The sequence below is a fragment of the Elephas maximus genome, chromosome 10, assembly GCF_024166365.1.
Source record: "Elephas maximus indicus isolate mEleMax1 chromosome 10, mEleMax1 primary haplotype, whole genome shotgun sequence".
Taxonomy (NCBI): Eukaryota; Metazoa; Chordata; class Mammalia; order Proboscidea; family Elephantidae; genus Elephas; species Elephas maximus.
This window is the reverse complement of record NC_064828.1, coordinates 113,030,641-113,054,656: the sequence shown is the minus strand read 5'-3', so window position 1 is coordinate 113,054,656 and position 24,016 is coordinate 113,030,641. Positions and strand designations below refer to the sequence as shown.

The 24,016-nt window shown below is 55.0% G+C and overlaps 1 protein-coding gene across 8 annotated transcripts; it reads right to left on the bottom strand.

Moving 5' to 3' along the window:
- Positions 1 to 4,949: 4,949 nt before the first annotated feature.
- SLC25A29 (solute carrier family 25 member 29) lies at positions 4,950 to 22,044 on the bottom strand. Of its 8 annotated transcripts, none has more exons than XM_049897708.1 (5): positions 21,749 to 22,044; positions 12,105 to 12,148; positions 7,732 to 7,987; positions 7,238 to 7,321; positions 4,950 to 6,997 (listed from the first exon to the last, which is right to left on the bottom strand). In XM_049897708.1, exon 5 carries the CDS (start codon positions 6,959 to 6,961, stop codon positions 6,245 to 6,247), a length of 717 nt encoding a protein of 238 aa, XP_049753665.1. In that variant the 5' UTR covers positions 6,962 to 6,997; positions 7,238 to 7,321; positions 7,732 to 7,987; positions 12,105 to 12,148; positions 21,749 to 22,044; the 3' UTR covers positions 4,950 to 6,244. The 8 variants fall into 8 exon arrangements, with proteins under 8 accessions (XP_049753665.1, XP_049753664.1, XP_049753669.1 ...); XM_049897707.1 differs by lacking the exon at positions 7,732 to 7,987 and adding an exon at positions 9,276 to 9,346 and having other exon boundaries at positions 21,749 to 21,788; XM_049897712.1 differs by lacking the exon at positions 7,732 to 7,987 and adding an exon at positions 9,276 to 9,346 and having other exon boundaries at positions 4,950 to 6,864; positions 21,749 to 21,788.
- Positions 22,045 to 24,016: the final 1,972 nt, after the last annotated feature.

Sequence of the window (24,016 nt, the reverse complement as noted above, 5' to 3'; positions counted from 1 at the left end):
TCATCTTTAATTCCAATCATCTTCTGTTTTCTTCCTTTGACATCTGATCACCAGCAAGAACAAGGCTCCCAGAGATCAAAACAGAGGTGAGAGCTGGTGCCGCTCACAGGCACGCACTTAGCGTCCTGACCTGCTTGCTTCTAGAGGCTTCCTTCCAGCTGCTCTGTGGCCAGTCACTGGATTGGCTTGGATCCAGCCTTCGGGGCACCTGTCTGTCTTGTGGCCTTTGTTCTGGCCCCACTGGCACTGGTGAGATTGAAGCATCTCCTCAGAGTCCAGGCCCATTGGGTGCTGGTGAGTGCATCCTGCCCAGAAGGTAGGGGAGAAAGCCAAAAACCTGGAAGCCATGCAGCTCTGGTCACGTGCTTTATAACCTGCTCTGACTCCCCAGATCAGGGGTGGGAACTCCCAGCCTGCACAGAAGCATTTGACTGGTAGCTGGCTGGGTCACAGTCACCCTGAATCACTGGCCTTTGATTCACCCTTGCACTGCTCAGATGCCCGGCCAAGTTGCCTGAGGAGGGTTGTGTGTAGGCCCTTCAGACCAGCGGCACCAGGCAGGAGAGGGCTCACCCTCCGCTCAGCATGTGGGGGACGTGGGTGGCCCGGCATCCACTGAGCAGCCGCACCACAGAGCATCTTTAAACTGGGCCCCTATCTGGACTTGGGGGGCGGGGTGGGCAGCACACTGTTGCCACACTTGACCCACTCCCTTGTAAAAGCTGGAAGGGGGCGCTGAGATTGAACTTGGTGTGATGTCAGCACGCCATTCCCGCAAGCCCAGTGCGGGGCCCTGGCTGTGCCGCTCAGCCAGCCTGCTGCTCGGCCTGCCCCCAGTCCTGGTCACCATCCTGGGAGCGCGGAGGGCACGTGTGGTGGTGCCTCATCACCTGGAGCACAACAGTTGATTTTCCTCAAATTGACTTCTTTGCACGAAGGACACTCAGACGCCATAAGAAACTGCGTTGGGGTACTGTGGGGAGGAGGCTGTTGCCGGGCCATGTTCTCTGGGCTGCGAGGTGGCCGGCTCCTTGTGGAGGAAAGAAGGGCATGGTACCAAACAATGACCTTGTCTTCCTATAGCGTCCGGGAGTGTGTTAGGAGGCGCTATTAACTACAAGTGGTGATTGGTCATAGAAAAATTCTGCTTTTATTCACTTCATGGTCACTTGTGTAGGCCCCGCTTCAAGGACTTGAGCCCGTGTCTCATGTACACCTTTTTCTTAAGTGTTCTTTGCCATTTCTGGAACTGTCCTTGGTTTTTCCATAGGTCATAGACGCAGAAATATTATAGTATTTAAGGCACCTGCATCAAGCATCAGATGGCTTTGCATCCAGAAAAACATTTAACAATAGGTCAGTTTGAAGCACCACGCATGTGTAACATGGCTCTATAAACTATAATAAACGCGTACTGTTGTTAAGCTTTTTCCCGCTTGTGGTTCTCGTTTGTTTCTCATTCCTCTGAGCCGCCACTCCCCTCAAAACTGGCGAGAAGCTCCTACCTGGGTTGATGGTTGTGGAGCCTTGATGGATGGAAACTCCCAGGGTTCAGTCTCCACCACCAAGCGATGCGTCCTGAACACCTCCGCCACTTAGCACAAAGCATGGCTGAATGCAGCCTGTGCACTTGGGCCACGACCCCCAGTCGCCCTTGTCCCCCACCCAGGGCTCCACAGTCCAAAAGAAGAGCTTCCTACCTTGGAATGGAATCTACTAAGAATCTGGCCAAGTAGACTGAGCGCTCCTTAGCTCCTTAGGACCCTGCAGAGAAGCATTTGCTCCCAGGTGGGGCCCTGTGTCTGATGTACCGCTGAGGAGGCTGAGGGAGGTTCATCTTTGCTCCTTATGAACACGCCACTTCCCCCTTCTCTTTGCTAATGGTGGACGAGGCCTCTGACAGAATGCTGCTGAGGTGACGAGCCCTGGCCCAGGCGTTTCTGAGGCCAAGAACCGCTAAGTGAAGGCCCAAGGTGGAATGTCCATGGGGAATAGTGTGTGCGTCTTAAGATTTTTAGATGGAAAGGAATGGAGGTCGCTGGGGACTTTGGAAATGCTTTCTATAGTATGGTGCCCAAGATAAAAGTGAAACCAGTGTCCTTAGCTGTGCAGGGCCATGCTAAACGTCTCAAACACGTCATTTCATTTAGACCTTCAAACCACCCTTTGGGGTGTTGGGTAGCATTTAGGGCTCAGCGAGCTTCATTTGCGAAGGTTGGGGAGCTGAAATTCAAACCAGGCCTGCGTGCCTGCGGGCCATTGCACTCTGCCTGCCACTGGCCACTTGGCCTGAATGCATTTCCCCGGGTCCCCTTTCCAGGAAGCCCTGGTCCTTGTTTATGGAGCAGAGCCATTGGCCTGTCTGCCAGCACGGTGGCCTCCCTGGGCCTCCAGGCATACTGGCCATCACTGACCTGGGCCAGTCTCCCCCCTCCTGAGTCTCACCACCTCACCCAAACCTTCAGCGGCTTCTCATTCCTGCTGATCCTAACTGAAAGCTTTCACCCACCGTCAAGGCTGACACACCTCAGCCTCTGCCACAGGTGTGCTGTGCTGTCCCGGCCTCAGTCACACCTCAGCCTCTGCCACAGGTGTGCTGTGCTGTCCCCGGCCTCAGTCACACCTCAGCCTCTCCCACAGGTGTGCTGTGCTGTCCCGGCCTCAGTCACACCTCAGCCTCTGCCACAGGTGTGCTGTGCTGTCCCGGCTTCACCTCCCCCTTGCATGTTTTCGTTCCTGAAGTTTCCCCATCCTTGCATTCCCAGATTAACTTACTCAGCAGATGCCAGCTGAGCACCAGTAAAGATAAACACGTATAAAAAGGCTGAGTAAGGGGCATGGGAGGAGGGAGGTGTGTGCCCCCCTGGAAGCGACCTCCGCCCAGCTCCCTTTTCCATGACTGCTGTTCACATGTGGCCTACGTTCCTAGACCCCGTACGTGAATGTCCCAGGGGCTGATGGCCAGACCTTTAGCTGGGCTAGAGGCCAGTGGTCCACCACCACCAGTTAGCCGTGATGGAGTTGTGGCGGCTCCCCCTTTGTGTGTGAGAACAATGTTCCATCAAAGGCTGGTTTTTGGGGAGTAGATTGCCAGGTCTTTCTTCTGAGGTGTCTGGGTGGACTCAACTTCCTAGCTGAGCATGTTAACTGCTTGCACCACCCAGGGACTTACGAGAGGCAGGGTGCGCCTCCCCTTCCCACCACCGGAGGGCGTGCTGTGGCAACCCTTGCTCTGCCCAGCCCACTGCCACTTCCCCCCCCACACCCTGCTGGTGCTGCAGTCTGACACCTGCCCCTCCAGTCTGTTCCAGGAGCCCCCGCTCTCAGACAGCCCTCCTGCCCTCCCAGCCCCACCCCCAGCTGTCACCTCTTCACTGTCCCCACACCACTCCCACTAGGGTGGAGAATGACCATCCATGCAGCCAGGCCTCAGACTCGAGGGCCTGGCCTCAAAGGGCCACGGGTTGTCTCCAGCACCCTAGACGGGCACCCCCGCCCTCCCCTGCACCTTGGCGCCCCCCACTGCAAAATGGGGGTGCCCACTCTAGAGGGGATCTAAGGGGGTTGTGTGCGAAAGGCTGGGATGTTATCCTTATATTCCAAGTCCCGGACGTCCGCAGGGATGGCGGGCCGAGGCCTCAGCTGTGTGCGATGCTGGGCTCGCAGGCTTCTCCGTTTCACAAAAATATCTCACTAAATAGCTGAGTGAAAGCACTAGAGTGTCATGAAGGGGGGTTATGCTTCGTTCCGTGCCCTGCACCTGATGTCCAAATCATGGCAACCCCGTGTGTGTGTGTGTGTGTGTGCGTGCGTGCGCGCGTTTGTCTTATTTTACATTATTTCATTTTTACCCTTATTTCATTTTTACCCTGATTTGAATTTGGAAACCCTGGTGGCATAGTGGTTAAGAGCTATGGCTTGCTAACCAAAAGGTTGGCAGTTCAAATCCACCGGGAGCTCCTTGGATAACCCTATGGGACAGTTCTACTCTGTCCTATAGGGTCGCTATGAGTTGGAATGGACTCGATGGCAATGGGTAGGATTCAAATTTATTCTATTTGGAAAAATTAACACACGAATGTGGTTAAAAAAAAACACAAACAGAAGCCCCCCGCTGTGGCCCATGTCAAGCTACTGATGGGAGGTCACCAAGTCAGAAGGCTATAGGAGACGCCCCCCCCCAGCCCTCCCAGGTCACCCTTTGTCCCTTCCCTTCTGTGAGGTCTGTTTCTTGTCCCATGCAGACAGGAGCAGGCCCAGGGGCTGCTGCCCCCTGAGGGCCAGGAGCAGAGCAGGGCTCTGTAAATACTTCTGCTCAAATGAATTCCTAGAAAGGGTCATGTTGAGGCCTTCCCAGGGGGCAGGGATGTGTAGAGAGGTCCAGGGGACAGGGCTGATGAGGACGCCGTGGCCGCAGCCTTGGCTGGAAGGTGGGCTTTGTCAGGTCAGGGGATGGGGGACTGGCCTCCCATGGGCCGACTGTGGGGGCCGGCTGTTGAAGTTTTGACAAGGATGGCATCATTTTGTCCCGCCACCTGTCCACCCTTGTCTTGGAGGTGTTAGAGTAGAACTAGACTCCATAGGGTTTTCGATGGCTGAGTTTTTGGAAGCAGATCTCGGGGCCTTTCTTCCGAGGGGCCTCTGGGTGGACTCGAGCCACCAACCTTGTGCTTAGCAGCTGAGGGCTTAACAGTGTGTGCCACCCAGGCTCCCCTTGCTGACCTCTGAGCCCTGGCTAAATGGCTGAGGCTGTGCCTGCACGTTATGCGTTTATCTCACTTGGTCCTCAGGCCCCATTAGCACCACTTTGCAGATGAGAAAACTGAGGCTCTCAGAGATTTATCAGGTAAGGTCACACAGGCAGGACTCGAGGGCCCCTATGACAACAGGGGAGGAGGGTAGGGAATGCAGGCCCCCTCTACCACACATAAACGAAGTCCCACTCTCTTAAGACAAACAGAACTTTATTCCCTCTGCAGTTTATGTACAATAGTTACACCCCGTACAAAGCTGGAGGTCTTAGTGGTGACAGTCTGCTTCGTGGATGAGCTGGTCACACTCCCTGGGAAGGTGAGCTGCACTCAGGGCAAAGGAGGCCGCGATTCAGGGCCAGACCCACCTTCATGCCCTCAGGCACCCAAGAACCTGTGCAAAGACACCCGCCCCCCATCCAATCACAGGGCCTCAGCTCCACATCTTTCAGGGATGGGTGCCTGTCCCTCCCTCTGCCTGCAGGGGCCTCTTCTGCCTCAGGGGCCCCAAACTGTGTGCCTACTAACTTTCACTGTCTCTTGGGAGCACTATTTGCTGGGGTGGGGAGGAACTGACCTTTGGCTTGTTTGTGGCTTGAGCTGTTTCAGCCCTGGGCAAGGAGGTCCCATACTGCTCCCCTTGATGAATACTCTGGACACCTTGGGGAACTTGGGCTGGCAGTAGTGGGCCAGAATCATAGACATCAGCTGACCCATGGCCCCATCTTACAGATGGGCTGCCTGAGGCCCAGGGTACAAAGACTTCCCCTTGTCACATCCATATGGGGCTCTCCTCCCTTCCCACTGGCCTGGGTCTGCCCCTCCCCACCCCAGCCCCTAAGCTGATAGGAGCCTCTTACAGGCCCCAAGGACTCCCCTGTGGGAGCGGCAGCCCTAGGGGCATCCCCAGCAGTGCTGTATGGAGAAGCTGGGAGTGCATCAGCAGGGGACCCAGTCCTGCGACACCAGGAGGCCTCCCGCGTGCCCCTCTGTCCCTTAGAGACAGGACAGGTGGCCCAGGACTGTGCCCAGGGCTGTACTGGGGGAGGTGTTTGGGGAGTTAGTTGCTAGGCAGGGCCATCAGACCCCTGGGGCGGGGCTTCGGGCTGGCTGGAAGGCAGGTGGTATTGGCAGGTGGGGGGGAGTTATAGTGTGGGGCTGGGCTTCCCAAAGCCCCCAAGGAGCAGTGCTGGCGCTGACCGGGACTCTGGCAGGCACCAGGCCAAGCGCTGCAGGCGTCATCTCTGACCTTCAGGACCGTACGATGTGGGTGGTGTGAGCACCCTCATTTGATAGCTGAGAAAACTGGGGCTTGTGGACATCAATTTCGTGGCCCAGTTAATGACTGGAATTCAATCCAGGTGTGATGGGGTCCCTATCCCTCACACATGGGCAAGGACCATCAGCGCCATGGCAAAATGCCAGCTGGTTTCCTGGCTGGGTTCTGAAAAGCAGCCGCGGGGAGCTTAGGCTGGGCGGCACTGGCCTGAATGTCACAGGCTGGAGGGCTGGGCCAGGGCGGGTGCTGCCGGGGCGGCCCCGGGCACAGCCTCACCGTCGAGCCGGGTCTCCTCACCCCGCGCGTAGGTGAGCACCACGGTGACGGTGGCGAAGGTGGCGGCGTTGACCGGGAAGGCACGCAACAGCGTGGAGGCCAGCCCCCGCGTGAAGACGCGCCAGCCCTCGGCCTGGTAGCTCTGGCGCACACAGTCCAGGATGCCGCAGTAGCGCGGGGTGCCCCGCAGTCCGTCGGCCTGCAGCCGTGACTTGACCACATCCACCGGGTAAGTGGAGAGCCAGGACATGATGCCTGACGTGCCACCCGCCAGCAGCAGCTTGGGCACCAGCAGGCGGTCGCCCGGCTCACAGCCCAGCGTGCGCGTCAGCACGTCGTAGGTGAGGAAGTAGACGCCGAAGCTGGGCGTCTCACGCAGCAGTGTGGACACCATGCCGCGGTTGACGCCGCGCAGGCCCTCGTGCCGGTAGATCTGCACCAGGCAGTCCAGGGAGCCCTTGTAGGTGCGCGCAGGGCCTGCGTCCTGCAGCTGCAGCCGCGTCTTGGCCAGCTCCATCGGGCAGCAGATGATGCACTGAATGGCACCTGCTGCCGCACCTGCCAGAAACTGGTTCAGTGGCGTGTCACGGCCCAGGGCACGGAGCGTGTTGCCCTGAACACCAAACACCAGTGCGTTGATGAAGGTGAGCCCCATGAGGGGCGAGCCCAGGCCCTTGTATAAGCCCAGCACCTGCAGGTAGTGGAGATGGCATCAGGGCCCAGGGTGGTGGGGAGCCTGGGGTGCCCAGCCTCCCTCCCTGTGAGCTCTGTCTGTGCACAGGACAGCAGCCCCAGCCCCCCAAGGTTCTCATGAGGACCCAGCCCGATTTGATGAGGACAAACTCCTTGGCCCACTTCCCAAGCCCTGATTTCGTCAAATAGCCCACAGATACAACAAAGGTAGAAGGGCCTCCCCCCAACCCCCACTCACACTCTCCTGGCGGATGATGGACTGGAAACAGTGCGCCGTCCCTCGGTACTGGGGCTTTGCCACATTCTGTACCTGCAGCCGCACCTGTAAGGTTAGGACCCCTGAGTGGTGGCCGTGGGGGCCCAGAGCAGGGGAGGGCCCTCAGGGAGGTCGATAGCCGCACAAGGCAGGGAGCCAAGGAGCTTTTGGGATTCTAGGGGGGCAGGGCTGGGTGTGTGTGCTCTTTGGGGTGGGGGCTAGTGGTGAGCAGACACAGGGACCACCAGCATGGAGATGTCTGGGCAAGGGGTCCCCGACAGTCTCCATCTGAGCTGAGACAAGTGAAGGCTAAGACCGTCTTCCCTACTGTGCTCAGAGTACTAATGTCAGGCACAAGCTAGTCCCTGACACCTCCCCACTGTCCCTGCCACACTAGGCATCCTGGCTGAGAGTGGCTACTGTCCAAACCATGGCAGATGCCGAGGGCCTCCTGACCTGATGGCTCCACCAGGTACCTGTCCACAGCAGGGGCTCCCAGCACAGCAACGGGCTCCACGGAACTCCTGCTTGGTTCCTGCCCAGAGCCCCTCCTCAGGACAGCGGTCATCAGTTAAATAAAGAAAGCGCTGGCAGGACAGCTGGCCATCTCCTTGGGAACCTATGTCAGCAATCTGGGCTTGGGGACACTGGTCAGGCCCAGCCTCCTGAGAGCCTTGGCCATGTCCAAGCTCTTTGTTGCTTATGTCTGTTCTGGATCCATAGGCTCTGCAGCTGTGGGCAGGAGGAAACTTTCCTGAAGTAGAATCAGTCATGGGGTGGGGGGAGGGGGTCGACTAGGTAAGCCCCATCCTCAGGCTGACTCATAAACAAGAACTATCGCGCACCTCGGTACCAGGCAGCACGGGACCTTCACACCTGGAACCTGCCCAAGTGAGCATACGTGCGCCCATTTCAATGCTGGGAAGCCTGAGGCTCAGAGATGTTCTGCAACTTGGATGCAACTTGCATCCTTGTCCTCTCCAGGTATGTGAGCAGCTGTGCTGGACGGGGCGAGGGTGTTGGTGGGCAAGAGCGCTCATAGGGAACGGCCGGGCTTTAGCCGGGATCAGGGAACCCTTCTCAATTTTGGCCATCGGAATAGGGGCATCTTTTATCGGAGAATTCACTCACATCAATGGTTTGGTGACTGTCTCTGCCAACAAGGAGCTGAGCAGCTGGCAGCCACTGCTCGGAGCAGAATCCTGGTAGTGGACTCCCCTGTAAGGTACACCCACCAGCCCCTGCCCACCCAGGCTGCCCAGCTCTGTGTCAGCACTTGGCAGGGGACGAGGTGAGTTTTCAGGGAGGAAAGGGCCAAATTGAACTTTCATATTATATTAACCATGAGCTCTGGCTCAGGTCAAGTTCCTCAGGGTCTTCCACTCCCCTCCAACGTTCTGGGGTCTCAGGAGGGATGCATCTCGGCCTGCAGCCCCTGGCAGGGCACTGAGAGGGCTGTTTCAGTAAAACTGCCATGATGCAGAGCTGTCCCCTCCTGGGATTCCAGTACTGACGATGTCTGGGGAACGTCTTTAAACGTTGACTTCAGGCCAGCTTGGGAAAGTCCGTCAGGCTCAGAGACTCAGTTTCTCCATAGGGGACCCCAAAGGCCCCCCACTGTGTCTTGCCCTGGGTCTGTGATGAGGCCTTGCTGCCTGGGAATCTGGGGGGGACCAGGTTTGGGGGGAAGTGTAGCTCAATGGTCCAAGTCTTGTAAAATCTAGACCTGAGGTTCTGAGCATTTTGGGGGAACAGGATTCCCTCTAAGGATTGCTGAAAACTGTGGCCCCACCCTGGAAAAGAAGTCATCCACACAGAAGCCCAGGAGGCTCCCAGCTCCCCTAGGGCTGGGAGACCCCAACCTGAAGCCCCCCTGGGACAGAGAGGCCTGGTGTTTCTCGACCAGCCCCGCCTGAGCCCCCACCCCAGGATCTGTCCCCTGCCAGGCATGGAGGGCACTCTGGGGAGGGGGCGTGGGGGGCCCAGGCCCATGGTCTGGGGTCACCTGGTCTGTACTTACTAGGCTTTCCAGGATGAGGCATACGCTCATCTACAACAAAGTTACACTTTTGCTATGGATGGAGACAGCCCCTAGCTCAGAAAGTAAAGGCAGTTAAAGCAACATAAAATGGTAACATTACATCCAGGCACGGCTCCCCGCCCAGCCCCCAAGGCCACCCAGCTCCCTGCCTCCCTGCCCCCAGGAGGCTAGTCATCACCCCTCCTTGGGCAAAGTGACCATTGCTTGATGACAGTGGCCTTGGACACGGTGTCCCAGCTTGTTGTCACGTCCAGCGTGACAGAACCCACCTCCTGCAGGAATATGTGCGCGAGGTGGCCTATGGTCCTGGGCACCAGCGGAAGCCTAGCAAGACCCAAGTGTCACTCCGAAGGGCTTGGAGGAACAAACTGTAGTCTGTCCCAGCCACGCAAGGGTCTGAGGCCACCAAGATGGTGTGGCCTGATGTGGAACACGGTGTCCCCTAAAGTACTCTGGACTCCAATTCCATGAAGTTCAAAACAGGCCAAACATACCCATGTGCCAGAACGAGAGTCGTGGGTGTGTTTGAAGAATGGGCTGGGGTTGTGGTCAGGAGGCAGGGGGGCTGCAGGGGGCCAGCCATGTCCTGGCTCTGTGCCTGGGTGGCAGTCACTCAGGTGTGTACTTCAGGGTGGTTGACAGATTTCTACACTTGTGACGTGTGCACTTTTCTACACATGTCAACAACTGTGAATCCTGCGTTTGCCGAAAGCAGGAAACACACACACGGCCTGTGTTCGCTTCTGTTTTTCAGTGGAAATTACGGACAAGCGTTGAGGGAAAAGACATAAGAAGGCCTGTTTCCTTTTAGGCCGTATATCTCTATTATTGTTTGTTTTTTTCTTACAATCCATATTTCTTTCACCACAGGGAAGCTGTGTGTGGCCCTGAGGATGGAAACACCTTTAGAGAACGCTAGGTGCCTACAGGGGCTGGTAGCAGAGATTCTGGGGGCCGTGGTGGCTGAGTCGTGGTAGGAAGGGAACCGTTTGCTTCCTACGTGTCCTGATTTTCTTTTAATGAGAATGCTTAACGTTGATAAGAGAAAACAGGTGGTCAGAGGAGCGAAGCCATTGATGACATAATGCCAAATTAGACCCAATGCATATGGCATGACCTGCACAATGTCACAGCATGTGACCCCAGGGGGACAGAGAGGCCTCAAGAACTGAGGGAAGTAGTGATGACTGGTTGACTTCTCCTCCCCCGCCCCCCTCCGCCTTTATGATAAAAAGCTGATGGCATTGGCAGGCCGCAGTGGCCGAAAAAAGTCACAAATAAATGTTCTCAAAGGCTACTCTCCAGGTACAAAGAAGTGGGGTCCAGGGTGCTTTTAAAAGCCCTAGGGGGGTCGAGAGGTTCCTGGCCCAGAATGACTGTAGGCGTGCTGGTCGTGGGCTCAGGAGCTCAGAGAAAGCGGGAGCCTCGGGACAAAAGTGAAGGGCTGAGGGAACCAGGCGGGAGCCTGCAGAAGGCCTGGCCAGACCAGGGCTGAGTCACCGCCACATCTTGGCTTGACACAGCTGGAGGCACTTATAGCACATGACCCGAGACATCAACACAGCGTCACGTGGGCACCGCCAGGCTGTCCTGGGCTGTGCAGAGTGGGGCGTGGGTGTGTGTGTGTGGCCACAGGGGCAGACTCTGCCCAGGCCTCATTCCAGGCAGGCCCTGTAGGGAACTCCGGGGCCGCTGCTTGCCAAGAAAGCCCAGCCCATCAGCCTCCTCCCCACATTTGCCTTCGGGAGGAGCCCCGTGCTCTTCAGAACTAGCATTCAGTCCCACACAACAGATACTGTGGGCATAGGGAGCCCGCTGGGCTCACACTGCACCTGAAGCACCTGGCCAAGGTCCTGCCGCAAACAGACTGCAGAGGGAGCCCGGACCTGCCTCTGTGGGACAAAATCCCAGCCCCAAATGTACTTCTTTTCTCTGCCAAGAAACACCTGGGTAAGTGTGGCTCTGGCTTCCACTGAGAGGCAGTGACCCAGCTCAGGATAGCCCGTTTTGTCTTCAGCTTTGTCCTTGCCCCAGTGGGCAGCACAGGCTTTGAGGAGAAGTGCCAAGTTCATGTATACAGCAGGCACAAAGGCCTGGCCTGGTGCCCTGCCATTTTCAGCTTGCTCTGGGTTCCAGGTGATGCTGGCAAGAACCTAACGTGGCCAGGCTAATAACCAGGTACAACCCAAGACAAGAGGTGGGGGCGGGGGGAAGATGTATTTAAGGCCTGGGGCACATCAAGGAGGGACCAGCTTCCCAAAATGTGGATGACAGCCACCTCTCAGGTGTCCCCCAGCTTCTCAATAATAAAAATGAAAGCTCTGTGAAGATTACAGCAAAGAGAAATACTGAGATGCTTTGATTTTTCTGTATTTTCTCTCTAAACTTCTCCTGGGGGAAAGTCCTGGGGGGAAAGGTCTTGGGGGAAAAGTCCTGAGGGAAAGTTCTGGGGGATTTCTGCATAAGGATGGTGTGGGTGTCTGCATGCTGGGGCGGGAGGAACCTGTTCTTCAGTTACCTCGGTGGCCAGGCCCGAGGACACACTGACCATGAACCTGACCCATGGCTTGGCCCAAGCTGGGAGATTCAACAACGGACCCAGAAGGAATCTCTGGCTCGGCTCCATGGGACAGCAGCCACCCACCTGGGCAGCACAGAGCCTCCAATTTCTCCCTGTGTTCTAAACCCATGGGAAAAATCCAACCCTGGCCCTGAGGTCGGACTGGATGGTCCCTGAGCCCCACAGATCCTCCCCCATGCCTAAGAGCCACAGTGGCCTGAGAATGAAACCATAACAAAGATACTCACCTTGACCGTGTCAAATGGGTGTCCCACGAGCACGCCTGCCACACCTGGGGGAAAAAAGGGGACCAGTGATCAAAACTGCGTTAGACAGGTACAATATGGGGTGCTGGGGGTTAGGGTGGGGTGTGACACAGAGGAATGGACTGGGGCTGCTGGAGGGAAGGGACATTAACCAAGCACCACCTGTATGCCATTCTTTGCAATGTTATCCATAAATTGTTGAGTGGGAATTCCAGAACACTTAGTTGTGCTCATGTGGAACCCGTACATAGACCAAGAGGCAGCCGCTGGAACAGAACAAGGGGATACTGTGTGGATTAAAGTCAGGAAAGGTGTGTGTCATACTTAATCTGTAGGCTGAGCAAATAATCTGAGAAACCAGACTATATGAAGAAGAACGTGGTATCAGGATTGGAGGAAGACTTATTAACAAGCTGACATATGCAGATGACACGACCTTGCTTACAGAAAGTGAAGAGGACTTGAAGTACTTGCTGATGAAGATCAAAGATCACAGCTTTCAGCACGGATTATACCTCACCATAAGGAAAACTAAAATCCTCACAGCTGGACCAATAAGCAACATCATCATAAATGGAGAAAAGAAAGGTCGAAGTTGTCAGGGATTTCATTTTACTTGGATCCACAATCAACGCTCATGGAAGCAGCAGTCAAGAAATCAAAAGACGCATTGCATTGGGCAAATCTGCTGCAAAAATCCTCTTTAAAGTGTTGAAAAGCAAAGACGTCACCTTGAAGACTAAGTTGTACCTGACCCAAACCATGGGTCATCAGTCACCTTATATGCATGCAAAAGCTGGACAATGAATAAGGAAGACTGAAGAACTGACACCTTTGAATTGTGTTGGTGAAGGATATGGAATATACAATGGCCTGCCAAAAACACAAACCCATCTGTCTTGGAAGAATACAACCAGAATACTCCTTAGAAGCAAGGATGGCGAGACCACATCTCACATACTTTGGACATGTTATCAGAGAGATCAGTCCCTGGAGAAGGACATCATGCTTGGCAAAGTAGAGGGTCATCAAAAAAGAGGAAGACCCTCAGCGAGATGGACTGACACAGTGGCTGCAACAATGGGCTCAGGTATAACAGCGATTGTGAGGACAGAGCAGGACCAGTGTTTCGTTCTGCTCTACACAGGGTTGCTATGCATCCAAACGGACTTGATGGCACCTAACAACAACAACCTATATGCCAGCCACATCACACGAGCTCCTGTAACCCTCATATCTGCAGAGAGGCAACTCCCCAAAGTCAAGCCAAGGTCTGTCAGACTCAGAGCTGGCCCCTCCCCTGGGCCTGCTCGTGACAGCAGGGTGGTCTGGGTGTGACAACAGATGTCATCCTGAAATGGCCCCACTGCTCCAAACACCTCCTGGCCAGGCAGGAGGCTCGAGGATTTTGTACTTTGGGGTCAGACCCTCACCCGGGCCTGGATTTGAATGTTTCCTCTGCCATTTACTTGCCAGGTGAGCTCATGGCTCGGTGTCTCCGAGCCCACTTTCTCCACCTGTAAAGGTGTTTAGTTGCCATCATGATTCCAATTCGCGTTGACCCCATTTGTGCCACAGGGTTTTCAAGGCTGTGACCTTTTGGAAGCAGATTGCCAGGCCTACCTTCTAAGGAGCCTCTGGGTGGGTTTGCTCTGCCAATGTTTTAGCTAGTAGTGGAGTGCTTAACCATTTGCGCCACCCAGCCTCTGATGGCGCAGTGGTTAAGTGCTCAGCTAACCAAAAGGTTGGTGGTTCAAAATCACCAGCTACTCCACAGGAGAAAAGACCCGGCGTGGTGACCTGCTCCTGTAAAGATTTCAGCCTAGGAAACCTTATGGGGCAATTCTACTCTGTTACGTGGGGCTGCTATGAGTCGAATTGACTGGTGGCACCCAACAACAACAAAGGTGGTTAGTGTCCACCTCTCCCAGGACCTAGCTGGAGCATAGTGGGCATTGGCTGATGGCAATCAATGCTGGTTACTCCCCACAGGGGAGCCGCCTCCAAGCCCAGGGAGGCATCTTGTGAAGTTACTCTCATGCTTGGCTTGAGCAGCTACCTTATTTCAGTCCTAAGCCCTGCCAAAACCCAAACCCCTCAAAGAACAAAGGTTCGCCCCTCCAATACGGCTCACCGACATTGCAGGTTGTAAACATCTACGAGTCTCATCATACCTGCTGTGAGCACCCCATTTCACAGAAGGGGAAACTGAGGCTCAGCAAGTTGACACCAACTCACACACTTTCCTTTCCAAGTTCTCCTTTTGTCACCATGAGTCAAAATTGACTCCACGGCAACCAGCCACAAAAAGTGTTCGCTGTATGTGTAATTAAAACAGCTGACATTTGCTGAGTAACAAACAGTAAGGCGTACCTGCTGGTTAACGTGCTTGGCTTTGCACATGCACTAGCCCTCCTTCCTATGCACCTGTAAACAAAGGACTATGAGCCTATTTTACAGATGGGGAAACTGAGGCACAGAGAAGCAATTTGTCCATGCCACACAGCTAGGAAGTGGTGGAGCTGGGATTCAAAGCCAGGCCGTCTGGCCCTGGCGCCTCCTCCCTAACCACTCACCTCTCGTGCTCCCTGCTAGACTTGGTTATCAGGTTTGTGACTGCACAAAGGTTAATGACAACTACCGACATCTTCGTCACAGGTTGTACGTACATCTTATCTTTATACAACCTCCCACTCACCCGGTTAATGCTCAGGACCTTAAAATTCCCTTTGTTTGATATTCGCCAATCCTGGTTTCTTTTTGGTTGCATGTGCCTGGTTCAACTCTTCATTTGCAACCTTTTCTTAGGACTTCGTTTCTGCTGTTTCTTGTAACCAACCTATAGCTGGATTTTGTGTCCTAACCTCTCCGAAGCACCTCGGGTTTCACCGGAGCAACCAGCAGGCCTGGCGCGAGCCGACATGTTCCACCTCATTTCATGGGGACGCCTTATTTTACTCCTCCTGTTCCTGCTGTTGCTGGCTCAGGCAAGCTACTATTTCTGCCCTTTCCACTTGGTAACAGGGAATTTCTGCGAAGGGTTACTTCTTGTTTCTAGCAATGTCATCATTATACAGAAACAGGGTAATAACCCACCTCGCACCGAAACTTGGTCCCCAACTCCTCCACCCCAGCCCAGTCAGAGCCACCCCAGAAAGGCGCACCAGCCTGCTAGCTTCCACTGATCTTTGCCTAGAAGCCCTAGGAGACTTGGGGGGGTCTTAGGGTTTGTGGCTGTTTCCTTGCCTCTTCACGCCTCTCTTCCATTGCTGTGGACTGAATTGTGTCCCCCCAGAATATACGCTGGAGCCCTGGTGGCGTAATGGTTAAGCATTTGGCTACTAACCAAAAAAGATCAGCAGTTCAAATCCACCAGGTGCTCCTTGGAAACCCTATGGGGCATTTCTATCCTGTTCTATATGGTCACTATGAGTTGTAGTAATCGACTCACAGCAATGAGTTTGGTTTTTTTTTGGTTAAAATATACACTGTCTATGATCCCATGTGGGAATTAGGCTTTCTTTGTTATGTTAATGAAGCCATACCAGCGGAGGGTGTATCCTAAACCTAATCATTTCCGAGTTATAAAAACAGCAGATTAGACACAGAGGCAAGCACTAAAGTAGGGAAGACAGATGCCACCTTAAGATAGCCAAGGAACCAGGGCAGAGATAAGGATCTTCCCCCAGAACCTTCCCCTATAGCTGGTGCCCTGAATTCAGACATCTAGCCTCCTAAAGGATGCCTGGTAAATAGAGGGTCAGGGAAAAAGAGGAAGACCCTCAGTGAGATGGATTGACACAGTGGCTGCAACAATGGGCTCAGGTATAACAGCGATTGTGAGGATGGCGCACAATTCAACGGCACCTAACAACAATAACAGCCTCCTAAATGATGAGAAAATAAATTTCTGTTCTTTAAAGTTGCCCGTTTGTGACATTTCTGTTACAGCAGCAGTACGAAACTAAGACACTCATCTTGGGGTCCCTATTTTGACCAACTGCAATTTAGTTGGGAGTTATTCTTGATTATATGCCTTAGATAGAACACACACGGAAAACACCCTCTGTGAAATAGATATCTTTAACCCTAGGGATATCACTGCTGATACCAGATGGATCTTGGCTGAAAGCAGAAAATACCAGAAAGATGTTTACCTGTGTTTTATTGACTATGCAAAAGCATTTGACTGGATAACATTGCAAAGAACAGGAATTCCAGAACACTTAATTGTGCTCATGAGGAACCTGTACATAGATTACGAGGCAGTCATTTGAACAGAACAAGGGGATACTGTGTGGTTTAAAGTCAGGAAAGGTGTGCATCCAGTTTGTATCCTTTCACCATACTTACTCAATCCATATGCTGAGAAAATAATCTGAGAAGCCAGACTACATGGAGAAGAATGCAGCATCAGGATTGGAGGAAAACTCATTAACAACCTGTGATATGCATATGAAACAACCTCGCTTGCTGAAAGTGAAGAGGACTTGAATCACTTATTGTTAGGCACTGTCGAGTCACTTCCGACTCATAGTGACCCTGTGTACAATAGAACGCAACACTGCCTGGTCCTGCACCATCCTCATAATCTTCGCTATGTTTGAGCCCATTGTTGTAGTCACTGTAACAATCCATCTCCTTGAGGGTCTTCCTCTTTTTTGCTGGCCCTCTCCTTTATCAAGCGTGGTGTCCTTCTCCAGGGACTGGTCCCTCTTGATAACATGTCCAAAGTACAAGAGACAAAGTTTTGCCATCCTTGCTTCTAAGAGCATTCTGGCTGTACTTCTTCCAAGGCAAAATTTGCTCGTTCTTCTGGCAGTCCATGGTACATTCGATATTCTTCACCAACACCGTAATTCAAAGACGTCAGTTCTTCTCCAGTCTTCCTTATACGTTGTCCATCTTTTGCATGCATATGAGGCGGTTCAAAACACCATGGCTTGGGTCAGGTGCACCTTAGTCTTCAAGGTGACAGTTTTGCTTTTTCACACTTTGAAGAGGTCTTTTGCAACAGATTTGCCCAATGCAACACGTCATTTGATTTCCTGACTCCTGCTTCCGTGGGCGTTGATTGTGGATCCAAGTTAAAATCCTTAACAACGTCAATCTTTTCTCCATTTATCTTGATGCGCTTATTGGTCCAGCTGTGAGGATTTTTGTTTTCTTTATGTTGAGGTGCAATCTATACTGAAGGCTGTGTTCTTCATCAAAGTCCTCTTCCCTTTCTGCAAGCAAGGTTGTGTCTTCCTCCAATCCCGATGCCGCATTCTTCTAGTCCAGCTTCTTGGATTACGTGCTCACCACACACATTGAATACATTCAGATTATTCAATCTGAAGTACTTACTGGTAAAGATCAAAGACTACAGCCATCAGTATGGATTACACCTCAACATAAAGGAAACAAAAATCCTCACAACTGGACCAGTAAAGCAACACCATGATAAACAGAGAAAAGGTTGAAGTTGTCAAGGATTTCATTTCACTTGGATCCACATTCAACGCCCATGGAAACAGCAGTCAAGAAATCAAACAACATGAAGGCTGGGGACCATAGTCTCAGGGCACATCTAGATCAATCGGCATAACATAATTTATAAGGAAAATGTTCTACATCCTCCTTCGGTGTGTAGCATCTGGGGTCTTAAAAGCTTGTGAGTCACTATCTAGAATTCGTCTACTGGTCCCACCCCATCTGAAGCAAGGAAGAATGAATAAAACCAAGGATACAAGGGAAAGTTTAGTCCAAAGGATTAATGGACTACAACTACCACAGCCTCCACCAGACTGAGTCCAGCATATCTAGATGGTGCCCGGCTACCATCACCAACTGCTCTGACAGGGATCCCAAAAGGGGGTCCTGGACAGAGCTGGAGAAAACTGTAGAACAAAATTCTAACTCACAAAAAAAGACCAGACTTACTGGTCTGACGAGACTGTAGAAATCCCCAGAGTATGGCCCCTGGACACCCTTTTAACTCAGTACTGAAGTTACTCCTGAGGTTTACCCTTCAGCCAAAGATTAGGCAGACCCATAAAAATAAACAAGATTAAATGGGCCCACCAGCCCAGGGGGAAGAATGAGAAGGCAGGAGGGGACAGGAAAGCTGGTAATAGGGAAGCCAAGGTTGAGAAGGGGACAGTGTTGACACGTAATGGGGTTGGCAACCAGTGTCCCAAAGCAGTATGCATATTAACTGTTTATCGAAAAACTAATTTACTCTGTAAACTTTCATCTAAGTACAAAAAAGAAATCAAATGACGTATTGCGTTGGGCAAATCTGCTGCAAAGGACCTCTTTAAAGTGTTAAAAAACAAAGATGTCATTTTGAGGGCTGCTGGGGCTAGGCCACAGTGTCTCCTGACTCCAAAGCCAGTGCCCACCTCCTACCTACACTGGATTCTCAGGGTAGCCCTCACTCCATGACACTACAGGGCAGGAGGCCAAAGAGCAGTGCCACCCCAGTCCCATCGGTCCTGGAGGCACCTGGCAGCTGTGGTGGCGGAAGGGGCATCAAGATGACAGATCTGTTTCCTGCCTACTGTTGGGTTCTCTCCGCCTCTGCCTATCCATCCCTGTGGCAGAGAACGCCCTGTCGGGGCCCAGCATCTGGGTATGAGCCCTGACAGGAGTCTGGGGGCTGCTGCACTCTGACCTATCCACTATGTGAGACCTCAGGGGTGCTGTCAATCAAGGTGCCCACCCTACTTCCAGGGTGAGGCTAAACAGGTGACACACACATGCTGACCTCCCTCCGTAGCATCTGAATCAGGAGCCACACCCCAGCCACCAGGAAGGAGAAGCAGCACTTCCATAGCCCTGGCTCCAGCCTCCCTGCCCTGAGGGAGCCAGGTCTCTGGGGACACCACCCCCTACCCCCATTGGCTTCTGCAGGTGGGACAGCCTGGGGCCCAGACGGGCCTGGGACACAATCAGATCATTGTCCTGTGGACCAGGCCTACCCTGTACCTTGGAGGCTGGGGGAGGGAGAAGGCAGGAGACCCCACCTGCTTGGGGAGCAGGGTGATTTCCTACTGGTCCCCCTCCTCTCTGGGCTTCTCCTTGGCCAAAGGGGAGGAGAGACGGTTTCTGAGAAGACAGACCTCATGGGCAGAGGCTGGCCACCCTCTGCTCCTCGCCATGCCGTCACAGGGACCCCTTGGCAGCAGCCACTTCCAGCCCCACTGCTTATGAGGCCAGGCCTCGGCTCTCAGCGGGCAGTGGCCTATGTGTATCTGATGGCGCCACTCGCCCAGGGCCAGTGAGGGCCCATATGCAGTTTCAGGTATATCAGTATGGCCGGCGGCAGATCTGAGAGAGGTCAGTGATATTGCCACTTGCAATACCTGCCTTAGCTGTTGTCTTAGTCATCTAGGGCTGCTCTAACAGAATTAACACAAGTGGATGGTTTTAACACAGAGAAATTTATTTCCTCACAGTCTAGCAGGCTAAAAGTTCAAACTCAGGGCATCAGCTCCAGGGCAAGGCTTTCTCTCTCTGTGGGCTCTGGAGGAAGGTCCTTATCATCAATCTTCCTTTGGTTGAGGAGCTTCTCAGTGCAGGGACTCTGGGTCCAAATGACACGCCTGCTCCCAGCACTGCTTTCTTGGTGGTAGGAGGTCCCCCTGTCTCTTTGCTAGCTTCTTTCTTTTAAATCTCAAGAGATTGCCTCAAGACGCAATCCAATCTTGTAGAATGAGTCCTGCATCACTAACACAACTGCTGTCCATCCTTCCTCATTAACATCCTAGGGGCAGGATTTACAACATACAGGAACAGGAAAATCACACAATACCGGGAATCATGGCCCATCCCAATTCATACACACATTTTTTGGGGGGGACATAATTCAATCTATAACACCTGCCATACCCCAGTTATGCCTGGCTGCCTCGGGGCTGTAGGGGGTGGTGCTGGCAGCTAGCAGAGGGCCACACTGGCCTCACCCCTGCTCTGGAAGGAGGACCAGTGAGCATGGACAGAGGGCATTCCAGGCAGGGGGGCCTGCATGAGCCCAGAGTAACTGAACATGTGTCAGCAGGCAAGAAGGGTCCGATGCATGTCTGGCCTGAGGATGACAATTCCTCCCCCAAAACCCCGGGGCTCCCAGGGCACTTGGACACATGCTGGCATGACTTTGGGAGGAACCCTGGCTCCAGGAGGAACCCCACACTCCCCATGAAGTAAGATAGGGGCCACCACTGGAGGCGGATGGAGGAGGGTCTGGGGCCCAGGAGAAGACAGCAGGTGTGGTGTTGGGACCGAGAGGGAGGACAGCTGTGGCTGGGGCAGGAGGTGGGGATGGGGCAGAGCGGGATCCACAGAGGCCATGCTCCCTCCCCACCCGGAGCTCCCCTCCTCTGCACCCAGGATTTGGGAGAAATTCCTCACCATCTTGCAGAAAGCTCTGGGACCCAGCCAGTGGCTTCCAAGCGAGGCCTTATTGGGTGACAGGCTGGGGGGAGAGAGGCCCTATCGGGTGACAGCTAGGACTTTGCAACCCCTGGAGCACATATCACTTTCCTGGACACTCCCCTCCTCCCCACAGGTTAAAATGCTTAAGATCACAGCTAGTCACACCTGTCCCTCCAGACCTCTGCTGGCAGGTACCTGATTGTTTTATTGTTGTTGTTAGGTTGTTAGGTGCCATCAAGTCAGTTCCTATGTACAATAAAACGAAACACTGCCGGGTCCTATACCATCCTCACAGTCGTTGTTATGCTCAAGCCCATTGCTGCAGCCACTGTGTCAATCCATCTCGCTGAGGATCTTCCTCTTTTTCGATGACCCTCTACTTTAGGAAGCATCCTTTATTAAAACGCAAACACATGGAGAGTGGAAGGAAAGAGACAACCAGGTGTTCACTAACACTCGCTGAATAAATTAACTCTCTACCTTTCAGCGGAAAAGCTGAAGCCCAAACCGGGAAGTGATGTGCAGGCTGTCCACGGTCGGTTCGAGCGACCCGATTCAGTTCTCCAGGGTCACAGGCTCGGGACAAATCCCAGTGCCACAGCCCCGGCCTGCGCAAAGATGCCATCACGCCGGTGCCACGCACTCGTGATCCGGAGGGCTTTCCCACGCGGCGCGTCAGCATCCCCTCCCCCCGGCGGACACCCAGCAACTCTTGGAGAGGGGCAGGAGGGGGCGGCGCGCCAACGCGTGACTCCGCGCCCGGGTCAGGCCGGCCCCAAAGGTGGTCGTTCTGCAGCCTCAGGCCGGCCACGATGGCTGTGAGGGAAGGTGGAGTCAGCCCCAAACTTCTCTGGCCTCCGCAACCGCTGGCCTCGGCCCTGGGCGCGGCGAGGAGGACGCAGGGGGCATCCTCCCCGCGGTCCCCGATCCACCAGCCCGACTGTCAAATCGTAAACCCCAGCGCCTGGGACCACCAGTCCCTGCATGCACCGAAGGCCTTTAAAGACACGCGGCCAGCGGACAGTGCGCCAGGCGCTCGCCGGGCCTGATGTCAAGCGCACGACAGCCCCATGAGACAGGGACGTGGCTATCCTCGTTTTACAGACAGGGACGCCCCAGCCCGAGGTGAGCCGCTCGGCCGAGAGCTCGCAGGTGAGCTGGCCTCGCACCCGCCGCCTGGCCCGGCCCGCGCCCGCAAGCTTCCTTACCCCCGGCGCATCCAGCCAGGAAGTCGAGCGCCATTGCCCGGTGCCCGGCGCGGCCGCCTTCCTCCTCGTCCTGCTCCTCCTCCGACTCCTTACCCGGGCTGGGCAGCCGTCGGGGCCCCGGCTTGCAGGGTTGGAGCTCGGCCTGGCCGCCGCCTCCTGGCGCGAAGCCCTGGTCGCACTGGGGCTGGGGGCAGCGGCGACTCTGTGCGCGACTCCTCGCCCCGCGCCCGGCCCCGCCGCGTCGCCTGCAGCCCGCCCGCACACCGGCCGCCAGTGGTCCCTCACCTCGGGCCCGGCCGGCTTAGCCCCGGCGAGCGCGGAGCGCAGCCAATGGGCGGGCAGGGCATGGACAGCTCCCCGGGCGCTGCGCCCCGCCGCCGCGCTTCATTGGCTGAGCCCGCGCGGAGCGGGCAGGGCGCAGAGGACGTAGCGGGCGCGTGGACGGGCGGGGGCGGCGCGGCGGCTCGGCAGACAAAGAGTGTGCTTAGTGAGCCCGCCCGCGTCACCCCCGCGAGAGAGGCAGAGCGGTGCGCGGTGGCGAACGGTCCCGCCCCGCCTGGAGTCCACGCCGGGCGCCGGCCCGGAGCCTGAGAACCGGGTTCGGGTCCCGACTCCGTCGCTGAGCCTCGGCTTCCTGGCCTGTAGAATGGGGCCACGGTGCCGCGGTGACGGGTGCAGAGCTCCGGGACCTCCAAGGCTGCGAGCTTGGGCACCACTAGTTGTGAAACTTCCCGGCAGCTTACACCCTTCGGGAGCCTGGGGACTGGCGCGCGCCAGGCCGGACCCGCGGTGCGCTGGAGCCCCGAGCGCAGCCTGCGGGGGCCGAGCCTGGGTTTCCTGCGAGGAGGAGCAAACTTTAAAACGGGAGGGGGCCGGGCCGGCTCCGACACCGGGCGGAGAGCGAAGGATGCCAACGGGGCGCGGGAGCCGCGCAAGGCTGTGGAACGGGAGAGGTTCAAGGACAAGATCTAGAGCGCCGACGCGGAGTTGGCCCAGAACGCGGTGAACCCCACGGCTGCACCTGGAGGCGCGATGTGGCGGGAGAAGGCGGGCGCCGGGCTCAGGGCTGGGTGCGCGGGCCCAGGGGCAGGGTCAAGGCAGCAGAGGGAAAGGAGTGTGTGAAGGCGCCGAGGTGGAGAGCTTGGCTCTGGGTAACCGTGGGTAACTCGACGGCAGGAGGTGGGGGAGTAAGGTGGAGCCCCGGACTCCCTGTCACTGACAATGATGAGGGACCCCTGGCCTGCGCGGAGGAGCCACTGGACACCCCCAGTCACCAGCGCCCCAGGAGGTCCGCGGGCTGCGGGGTCCAAGCGGCCAGAGGTGGGGCGGGGCCGGGTGGGGCTAGGCGTTTTCTCCTGACTGTGAGAGTTGGATAACTCCTCTGGGCAGAGGCACAGCCTGTTTTGTGGCGTTTGGAGCACTGTTCTTTTATTTGCATTTTACCATAACTGAGATCGAGGTACAAATTCCAATGGATAGATATCTCCTGGACAGGTTTTAAAGATTACGTCATGTTTGGTACAGGGAATATGTGTCAGGTGTGTGTAAGCAATGAAGCCCGGTGATCAGGTGGCCACCTGGGAATCTAGCCATACTTCCTTCTTAAAATCTAAGTAGAACATTCGCTAAGCAGAGACCCAAACCCAGGTCTGCTGACTCCTAGTCCAGTGCTCGTGATGGCCATTGGGCCCTGAACTAGGGGCCTGGAGGCCTGGGTTTGATTATCGCCAGCCTCTGACCCAGCTGGAGGCCTCAGGCAGAGGGGTTGGGGGAGAGACCCACGGGACAGGAAAGCAGTAGCATGTGGGCCCAGCAGAAGCCCAGCCCGGAACAGGGGCAGGTATTGATGTGGGGGACCCAGGTGGTAGGAGCCCTCCCCAGGCCATGGCTATCAAACTGGATAAGCTATGTGTGGATATCTTGCCCCCAGGAACAGGGTGCCCCCAGATTGCCCCAGGCCTCGGGAGGTGAAGCACAAATCCCAGCCACATCCCTGTTTTTCGCATGGTTGGAGAGAAAAGTCAAGTTGGAAAATCATGGAACAATTGCTAAGGAGCATAGGACAACCTGTGCTTTATTTATTTTTAAGAGAAAGCACACACATGCCTTTAAGTTAATGTACCCCTTAGGGCAGATGGCACTGAGTCCTGACTCCCTGAGCGTCTTTGGGGAGGGGCCCAGTAGCATGGTACACAGTAGGCACTCAATAGTTAAGCCTCAGAAAGCTCCTTGGAGGGAGGCTGTGTTTGGCAGCCCCAGCAGGGACCC